This window comes from Gavialis gangeticus, unplaced genomic scaffold (genome assembly GCF_001723915.1).
Source record: "Gavialis gangeticus isolate Ggan-Ray unplaced genomic scaffold, GavGan_comp1, whole genome shotgun sequence".
Classification (NCBI taxonomy): domain Eukaryota; kingdom Metazoa; phylum Chordata; order Crocodylia; family Gavialidae; genus Gavialis; species Gavialis gangeticus.
In genome coordinates this window covers 18,655,238-18,665,487 of record NW_017729008.1, presented here as the reverse complement: position 1 = coordinate 18,665,487, position 10,250 = coordinate 18,655,238, and the positions used below count along the sequence as shown (strand labels likewise).

General features: G+C 46.0%; 1 protein-coding gene across 2 annotated transcripts in view; it reads left to right on the top strand.

Annotated features, from left to right (window-relative positions):
• Positions 1-10,250, top strand: part of GSAP (gamma-secretase activating protein) — a 102,298-nt gene that overhangs the window by 41,585 nt on the left and 50,463 nt on the right. For both annotated transcript variants that reach the window (XM_019509465.1, XM_019509466.1), the window contains 5 exons: positions 5,097-5,174; positions 5,660-5,752; positions 7,367-7,584; positions 8,736-8,805; positions 9,548-9,630. In XM_019509465.1, coding sequence (XP_019365010.1) covers positions 5,097-5,174; positions 5,660-5,752; positions 7,367-7,584; positions 8,736-8,805; positions 9,548-9,630 — 542 coding nt within the window. The remainder of the gene's footprint in view (positions 1-5,096; positions 5,175-5,659; positions 5,753-7,366; positions 7,585-8,735; positions 8,806-9,547; positions 9,631-10,250) is intronic.

Genomic DNA, 10,250 nt, shown 5'->3' with positions numbered 1-10,250 from the left:
GAGCTCACTCGCCTGCTCCTCCAGGGCACTAAGTCGTGCAGCAGCTTCACATTTGTGTCAGAAGGATCAAAAGTAGCCAGCTCCCAGGCAGTGTGGTTTCAGTGTCCTGTGCCAAGGTGCTGTTGGGGGTTGATGGGGTAAACTGCTGCTCCCAATAAGAGCAGTTTTCTAAGGTGAGGCCGGTGAAGCTTTGAACAGCATCTTTCATGGGGGGTTGGAAAAGCAGGGGGAGGAGGGGGAGCTTTGGAGCATGCTTTCCGGCAAGAATGACACTTCTGCATCCATTTCAGTCCTCTCCCAAGTCACAGCAGGGTTTTTCTCTGCCATGAGCATAGCATTGTAAGGAAAGGACTGGTTTCCCGGTTGTGGTGGGCTCATCCTCTTTAGCCCCCCGCATCTTTTTTTCTGCTTCCATCCTTGAGAAACCCCTCTCTTCTTGATGCACCCTTCCTTCTCAGAGACTTCTACAGCATTGCCCAACATACATTTTCTCTCTTGTTCTCCTCATTTCTTCTAAAAGGGTTGTTCTTTTAGGGCTTGGTTTGCTCAGGTGTGGACCTTGTACAATGTAGTTACAGTGACTTTTTTTTTTTTGTTCAGTTTTCATGGCAGCAAGGAAGATAAGTGTGTGAGTATTTACTCTAGAGTTTGAGATGCCTTCTTTAGAGCCCTTCCTAGTCTGGGAAGATTTTAGAGATGGCAAGGAGCTTTCTGCCTTTCTATCTTTCCTTTAACCTTGGAGTCCTGATGAAAGGACCCCCCAACCCGGCGTGTTAGTTGTCAGTGGCTGGCTGTAGTTCAGGACATATTAGATTAGTGTCTTGGTGGATTGCAGTGTCACATTTCTAGGTTTTGTAGCAAGGGCTTTCAGTGGGCATTGAGTCAGGTTAGTAATCATGTTTGCATCTCTTGAAGAATATGAAGATAGCTTGCTACAGGGCAGGGGACAATGTTTTCCAGAAATGGCATGGGGAAAGCAGATTGGCAGTGTGGGAGGGCCAGGTTAATAAATGTTTTACACCTCTACAGGTAGATCTAATGTTGAAGATTGTGTCTTTTAATTGGTATGGCCAAAAAAGTACCAAGATGCTTTGTTTGTTTTTGTTTGTTTGTTTGTTTGTTTCCACCATCCAACATGGGAGGTGAGAAAGTTCCTTGTACTGGGTTCGAGTACAAGGCCAGTGGGTGAGGTGACTGTTGGGACCCTGGGCCCAGCCTGGTGGGCCAGGCACTGCAGGGAAGGGGGCAGGTGCCAGGTTTGGAGGCACTGGGGTGGGGGGGAGCTGGCAGCAGGGGAGGAAATAGCAGGAGTTAGGTTCCTGGGGGTACAGGCACCAGGGGAACGGGCATTGCAGGGGTAATTTGGCCAGGCAGGGGTAGGCACCGGGGGGCAAGGTGCAGGAGTGGTGCAGACAGTGGGGGGTGGGGGAGAGCAAGTGTTAGGAGGCAGCACTCATCAAGGCCCAGGTATGGGGGGCAGGGATCAGGCCACTTGACTGTCCTACCATTTGCCCCCTGCACCACCTGTCTTCCTGCTCTGCTTTTCCTCACTGTAGTGTTGCGCGGTGGGGGTGGGGGGTGAATTTAAGACAACCCTCCAGTAATTGGATTCTATACATGTATAAATTTATTATAATCTTCCATTTTCCATCCATAGAATCTAATTATTGGGGAGTCATTTTAAGTTTGAAGTCATCTTGGATTCAGGCAAATATGGTACTAAGCCTAAGGGGAGACTAGCAAGATGTGCATTGTTGTTATTCACCAGAATGATCCTCCTGATGTTCTTCTCCATGCCTGGAAGGCATTGCTTCAAGAACAAGAGTCCTTTCCTTGCAATGCTATGCTCATGATAAAGCACTTTCTGTATGTGAGAGAAAATTATATCCCCTGAGCATATGTTCAAAGCTCACTGTGAAATAAAAGAGGCTTTGCAAGGATTGTTTGACACTGGAGGTTACCATGTTAGTGTCTGTTTACTTTGAGTGCTGTAGTTATTTGCTAAATGGAGTTTTGTTACTACTTCAGTACAGTCTTCTACTTCTGAAAAATCCTTAATACATTTTATAAAATGAAAGATATGGTACTGAACAATAATTTCTTGCTTTTATCAAAGCACGTTGTGAATTATGTACTTCAGTATACAGCTAAAGTGCATATCAACTCTGTTTTGCTCTTAAACATTTCACGTAAGCTGTTTTTGTTGTATTTAAAATATGGCAGGTGTGTGGTATATGATGGGGGGTGGCTTGGCAGGAAGGAGTAAGGTATGTAGCTGGCAGGCTGGCCATTGCAAAGCAGGCTGGTACACTGTCAAAGGCCATGAGGTATTTGCCATTCTACAAATGTGGAAATGGAGGCTAGAGCTAGTAAGGTCTACTAGTTTGCATCGGTCAGGTACGACAGCATCTACACACCTGGCATCCTTTATTTCAAGTGGTATGATAGCATATAATACCAGTTACAAAGAATAAGGGCAGACGTAATGGTGTTTACCAGCTGTCTCTTCAGTGTTGTTGTCAGCCTGTGTATTTTTGGGGGGTAAAAGATTGGGTGTCCACATCTGTCTCGAATTCCTCTTAGTGTCTCATATGAAAGAGGCCCTTGCTTTCAGGTCCCTCTTCATCCACAGAGTCGCAATGAGTCCTGAAGTCCGTGTCTTTGCTATTTTCATGGGCAGTATGAGAGACAAAGTGTCTATGCTGGAGTCCTGGGCCAAAGCCCAGTTCCCTATTTTATGAACAATATCTATTTTATGTCCCTGGCTCTTGTAAGCTATTTTCATATCCAGGGCTTTAATGTGGCCCTACCCAGTGTGCCACTTTGTAATCCCACTTACTTGTGGGTGTTTTTTTAGCATCCTTTAACAGTTCCTGTTCTTGTGATGTCTTGTCTCCAGAACTTTATGAATCTTCTCTTCTCTCCAGGGAGTAAGAGAACCATCCAGGCTCTATTGGAGGTTTGAGTTAGATGGACAATGTGGCATAGTATAGAACTAGAATACTATGTCAGCTATCCTGAGTGCAGAAGCATGTAACCATGAATGAACTTAACCCAGCTGTGTGCTAGCATTCAAGCAGGGAGATGAAACCAGTCAGCATAACCCTAGAACAGTTAGGGACACACGGGTAAGCAGGCTGGACAGTTTGAACAGGTTACAGAGTAGTGGAACAGTAGCTGAAGGACCACCAAAATAGGTTATAGCACAGACTTGCCCATGTGAGTGTTAGTACATAGCTTGACTTCGTGGTGAAATCACTGCTCCTTCAAATGGTAAGAGACTGTAGAACAGGGACAGGCAATTATTTTGGGCAGAAGGCTGCTTACCCAGTTTTGGCAGGCTGTCAAGGGCTGTATGGGTTGCCCCGCCCTTGACAGGTGCCCTGCTCCCTGGTCACCATCTTGGGACCAATGTCCCAGGACCAGCATTGGTGGGCCCAAAGTGGGGCATAGGCTGGCAGGGGTGTGTGGAGCCGGGCTGGGCTGCACCAGCAGGGAGAGTGGGGAGCTGGCCCGGCTCCATAGAGCCCCTGCTGGCCGGGACCCCGTGCTCTTGCCACCCTGCTCTGGGCCCTGCTGGCCGGGACTCCGCACTCCTGCCACCCTGCTCTGGGCCCTGCCGGCACTGGCCCTGGAACACCGGTGCAGGCCTCGTGCTCCTGCTGGCTCCCCGCCCACTCACTCTCAGTCCCTCCCGGCCCCGTGGTATACCCGGGGGCAGCGCACAGCCCCGACCCCCTGCTTGCTGGCACAGAAGGAGCTGGTGCTGAGTGCAGGGAAAAGCAGCCCCTTGCCCACCCCATAGCCAGCACTCCCTGCTGCAGGCGCTCACAGCCCATGTGGGGCTGTCTGGAGCAGGCAAGCCCCACATGGGCTGCAAGTGGCTACAGCGTGGGGTGCTGGCCATGGGGTGAGCAAGGGGCTGCTTTTCCCTGTGCTCAGCACCAACTTGTAACCTGGCCCTGCTGCCAGCCTGGGCTCCAAGCTGGCTCCGGGCTTGCACGGTGGCAGCAGCAGCTGCGGCCCCCACCCCCACTTGCCATGCCAGGCAGTGTTGGCTGCTGCTGCTGCCCACCCAGAGCTTGCGTGCTGGGCAGCCCAGAGGCAGTGGTTGCAAACACTGCCCAGTGTAGCAAGCAGGGGGGCCGCAGCTGCTGTCACCACATGCAGCCCTGACTGGCGAGCCCGGAGCTGGTGTGTGGCCGGGTCGCAAGCTGGGGCTGAGCGTGGGGGGGCAAAAGTGGCCCCTTGCCTGCCCCATGCCTGGCTCATAGCCTGCCTGGGACTGCCTTTGCCTGCTCCAGACAGCCCCATGCAGGCTGCGAATGGCTGCAGCATGGGGTACCAGCCATGGGGTGGGGGAGGGAGTGCTTTCCTCCGTGCCAGGAAGGAGTCCAGGGAAAAGCAGAGCACGGGGAAAAGAGGTCCCTGCCCTACCCCGTGGCCGGCGCTCCCTGCTGTAGCCACTTGCAGCCCATGGGGCTGTCCGGAGCAGGCACAGGCAGCCCCATGCAGGTTGTGTGTGGCTGCAGTGTGGTGCGCTGGCCACGGGGTGGGTGAAGGGCTGCTTTCCCCCCACCCATGCTCAATTTTTCCCCGGGCTCCTTCCCTGCTGGGGTCCTCCCCGCCCCCCCCCACCTTCCCTCTTACCTGCGGTTCCAGCTCGGGGCAGCCATGTGGTCCCAGGCCCGAAGCCCCAGCTGAGGGGCCAGGGCCAGGCCGGGCCCTGCTGTTGTGGGTCCTCCTGCCCCAGGGTCCTACTGCCTGCATTTTTGTCAGGAACCAAGGGCAGATGAATACTATCTTTTACGTTTTTTAGGGGCCTCACGGGCCAGATGCAGCCTGCGGGCTGTATTTTGCCCACCCCTGCTGTAGTACCTTACCAGTTACTAGCGACTGAAGAACTGTGTATTTGTGGGGATTTTAAGTACACACCAATGTTGTTGAGCCTGAAATAACCCCTTGCTGCATAGACAAGCTGGTAGTATCGAGTCAGACTGAGAAATTCTGTAGTCTAGGTAGAATTGCCCAATATTCTGTCTGTGGTTGTACTTTGCATAAAACTGATGGTGTTTCATGTGTTTTTGTTTTTCCAGGTTACAGCAAAACCTTCACAGTTGCTCTAGAAAAAACAGATTCCTTGCAAGTGAAGGAAGTAGCTTTTCTGAACCTTGGTAAGTTACTGAAACAATTTCACCCTTTTACTCTCTCTTTCTTGACTAGGGAGAGTTGTTGATCACAGCCTTCTGGTGATGGCCATCTGCTGCATCACTGGGATGAAAAACCTCATTCTTCCTCTACACTCCTTATGTAATTACTTGTTTGCTATGTTTATTTATTTTTTTTTTCAACTTGAATTTTTAGCACTTCATTGCAGTACTTCTTTGTCGGTGAGCAACTTCCTCCAATGCTTACTGAATTCCTCTGGAGATCAACTAACCAGAGTTCTCTTAGGTGTAAGCCTCTTGTATCCTCCCCTTGGAAACCTGATTGTGCTGCTTGTATTTGCTGTGTTACAGCACCTTCTCTTAATTAACTCCTGTTATATCTCCTAGGCATAACCTGTTCCATCAAAGAGAACTGGCTGAGAATTCATGGGTCTCAGCCTTCAAAGTAAATAGCAGATGCTCATATTGACAACTTTTGTTTCTTTGAACAGAGTATTATGTGGCTGCTTATTTGCCTGGCCACTTCCTGCATCTCCTAAATATTCATCATCCTGATCTGATGTGCTACAGTTTGTTTCTGACAGGTACAGTAAGAATATTATTCTGTCATGGGCATCTATGGGGGTTTTTTAAATAATCTCAGTATCATGGTAGGGACTCTGAAAATATTTAGGTCCCTTTGTGGAAAAGTTCAGTGTACTCTGTTGGCCTTGCCTCTGCATTATTGTGCATTGTTCTTTGAAAAGTCCAGAAGAAAGGGACATTGAAGGAAAGGAACTTCACTTTTTGAGCACTTTCCTCTTTTACAAAAGTTAATAATGCAGCTTATTCTGAAATGGAAGAAGATTTGAGTTCTGTATGATTTGCAGTCTTTGTTCTTGTGGCAGCTTTCCACTCCCCTCTCTCTCATTTATTGGAGCACCAGTCTTTTTTCCAGTTTCATATGAAGATGTAAATTGGATTGTACATTTCCTTCCTCCAATTGAGTTGCCTTAAATGTGTGTGTGGAGGGGAGTTTCAGGAAGAGGAAGTCTGCATTTCCTTCACGTGATCAGGCTAATGTAATTTGTTTGAAAATCTTCACTGAAAAGCACATTATTTCATTTCAAATAACATTACTTTATAGGAAATGGGTTATTTTTGGAAACAGAAGGTCTTTGTTTGAAAACAGAAGCCTATTTTTTTGATTGGGTGAAAGAAAAGTATGCTGTTGGGACTGGCACAGCTCAGATACACAGCAGGGGCATAAGACGAGCTAATAGGTAGCTGGGGCTGTTAATATACATAAATATTTTGCTAAAGAAATAGTGAATGTCAGTGGGACTCGCTTCATATTATGCACTGTGAGCCCGAGTTTTTTTCAATACAGTGGGTGTGGAGTTACCCTGGAACACAACTGCACACTAATGCATGCAAAGTGGTTTTGGTTTGAAAATATTTAAAACAACAGCCTCAAAGGAGACTAGCCACATGGTAGTAGTTTGGAATCGGCTGCTGTTCAGATATCCCAATAGAGTGGCAATGCTACTCTGGGTATTGGATATTCACTTGGTTTAAATATAATTAGTACAAACTGACACACACTAGTCCTTTACCATAGGTAGGTAGCCAGCCAGTCCTTCGGTAATAATTTAAACTGAGGCAAAAGTTAGATCCTCTGTCTCTCCAATTCTACAATGGTAACTGTTCTGTGCTACAGTGGCAGTGGGCAACAGGGAAGGAGGTAATTGCTTGAATTACTGAATGGTTGTTCCAAATTGACCCTAGCTCACTTCCTGCCCCTGGGGCAGGGGGCCGGACTTGATGATCTTTGAGGTACCTTCCACCCCTAATGTCTGTGAAATCTATGGAAGACAATTAAGGAACATAGATGAACTGTGTACACCTATTTTCAACTTGAAAAAAGATGGGCAGGAAACAGGTTAAATCCAGTACTTTAACAAAATAGTGATTAGCATGGTAGTGGGAAGGAAACCAAAGACGGTGAGAATTTGATTATCCAGGTGTTGATCACTTGCCTCTCCTTTTGGTCAGGGAGCTGCTGTGCTTAGCATTTCTGAATAGCATGCTGGGACTGCCAATCAGCTGGAGCATGAAGGGAGAGGATAAAGCATGTAAGGATAGTAGGTAGATTACAAGTTGGGGAAGAATTTGCTGTTGAGGGTCATGAAATCTTCCTTTAAAACTCTTCTCCTCAGGGGAGGATGCAAGTATCAAGTTACTGCATGACACCTCTATCCAGTCTATCTGTAAGTTGACACTCTTGGATTGCTGCTCAGGAAGACTGTTTACAGTGAAAATAAATGAGGACTCCTTAATGTGCTTCATGTGGAACAGTAAGCTGGACAGAGATAGACTGGCAGCTCTGCATTGTGCTCTTGTCCATCTTGGAAGTGCAGCAGACTTGGAAGATCAGGTAGGCATGTAACTCACTCCAAGTTTTTGCCAGGTTTGTTCATTCAGGCCCTTGGCAGATGTTGCACTTAAGATGTGATTAATTAGTTAATCATGTCTTAAATAGCAACCTGGCCACACATTCAAGCAATTCTTGGTGCAGTAAAAGGGTGAATACACCACATTATTACACAAAATATGTATATAAATAGATACACAAATATGTGTGTGTAATAATTTTGTGGCTTGTTTGCATCACACCTCAAATTGCGTATACAGCCAGATACAGGTTGGCCTATTGGCTGATGGGCAGGCCCAGCCCCAGGGCTACGCCAGTCTTCAGCCAGCTGTAGTGCAATCCCAGGGCTGAGATCAGCTGGCTGGTGGTCTCAGCCATGGGCTATACCAGACCACTTCAGGAATGTAGTGTTCTTCAGGGGCTGGGGCTGCCAATCAGCTGATTTGTGGTCTCAGATTCAGGATTGCACAGCTTCATCAGGCCCCCAGCTTTCTCCTAGGGTGCATTTGAGGCCTGATTCCTGATCCCTAAATTCTGCATCCTACTGAGCGCATGTGATACGGCATGAGGTATGATTGTTAGTATTGGGGATCAGATCCTATTATGCCATTAAATGAACATCTGTCAGCAGCCTCAGTTTTAACAAGGGCCTGCTGCACGCCTTGTAGAACAAATGCAGAGTCATGGTCCCTATATACATCAAAGTTGTCATAGTAGCATCTAGAAGGTTACCAAGTTGGGGTTTAAAGATGCTTCTTGCCTAATGGTATGAACATGCAAACAATTTATTGCTAGGTAAAAGCAGGTGGTGATTTACCTCATGTCAGGTGGTCCACAGTAACTGTACCTCTCTTTCTTTGAGGCTTAAACTACCACAGCTTAGCTTCCACTTACTGTTGTGTAAGAACATTCACAGACACTTGCTATGGAAGAGCTGACATGCAACAAAGTCTCGCAGTAAATTGTTCTCATGTCTGTAGCTTAATTTATATGTAAATGTTGTTCTGAAAATATACCTGACAACAGGGTACTGTTTTAGACACTGTACTGTAGGTGAGAGGCTTCAGTTGATCCAGTTGGTTTTTAGTAGGCTTTCATTTGAACACCACCTTACATACAGAACTGCAAGGAATGTTCTGTTTTCTAACTCACAGATTATTCAGTGGATTTTGGAGAATTTGTCACCATGTCATGCTTTTGATCCTATTCAAGAATTTATCATTGGTACGTATTTATTGCACTATTTTAAGCAGAACAATTCAGTGGATTAGTGGTGGGGACACCAAGAGTTAAATCTACAGTTCTGTACATTAACCCCCATGCCGTCTCATCTTTTTATTATACTGTCAGTTAAATGACCCAGCTGTTTCTATTGCTAATTAAGAGGATGAGTATGTTGCAGTTCTATTTTTAATACCTGAACGTTACACGTGTGAATATCTACTTGGTAGTTCAGTTAGGGGGAGCAAATAACATTTTGATTCACAAATGCCCAACACCTGGCTTGAATAGCTGAATGTATGTTGGATAGAAACTGGAGCAGTATTTCACTTTGAGTCCTGCCCAGGCCTTTGAGCCATGTTGTGAAAGTTGCGTCAACAAGCTACGGATCCTCTGCAGTTCCTACTTACCATCAGATCCTGTGGCTCGCCAGACCGTTCCCTGCCTCCTGTGTGTTTCTGTGCAGGGGAGCTCTCAGAACCGAGCCCAGGAGCTGACATACCTGTACCCAGCCAGCTAGATTTCTTTTTTCCCTTTGTGCAGTGGAACCAGGCTAGTTCCACTGCTGAGGAAGCTGCTTTGGAGATTGTGGTGGGATTTGTCCCTAAACTCACACGTTGGGAGAAGAGTGAGGGAAAGGAAACTGAAGTGGGACAGGTAAACAAACAGAAGCAGACTGTAAAGCTTTTTTCTGGTAACATTAACTGTATCTAGCCTTGCTTCATGTAAGTCTTTATATATTCAGCTTCCCTGTACTGGAGAATGTGTCTAGAGAGTAGCCAACTGGATAAACTTTTGCCATATACATCACTACTTTACTGGAATGGGGTAAGATATCAGCTGCTATTAACACTAATAATTTTGGGGAGAGATTTTATTTTTCCCTATAAAGTCTGTCGTAGAATCTTTTTTCACGTAGAGAATCCTTTTCAGAAATTATCCAAGAACGAACATAGCTGTGTATTTTATGTTAGAATTAAACAAACATTACATATTCCCATTTTTTCTTATCAGACATACGTAGTTTGGGTAAATAACTGCATTTCTGAAATCACAATAGTAACAGCTGTGTTTGCATTACTGTACATTTATGAATGATTTAATTGGTGATTTTTTTTTTTTATAAAACAGGATGCAGAGTACTATGCATCGTATGGTTTTCGTAACAGATGCAGAATAACTTTTAGCTAGTATAATTGTGCAGTTATTTCCAAAAGCACACTGTCTGAAGAATACTGCTATTGTGAATAACTTTCTAAATAAAACAAAATTAGACAGACCCTTGAATGCATAGCACAGCAAACATGTCAAAGTTTTATTTTTTTTTCCCCCAACCATTTTTACAATGAGGCCTAAAATCTTATTTTTTAGCAACAATAATCATTATTTTAGTGAGCTGGTAATTTATTCAGATGGTGGTTTTCTTTAAAAAAACAAACAGCCCCCCC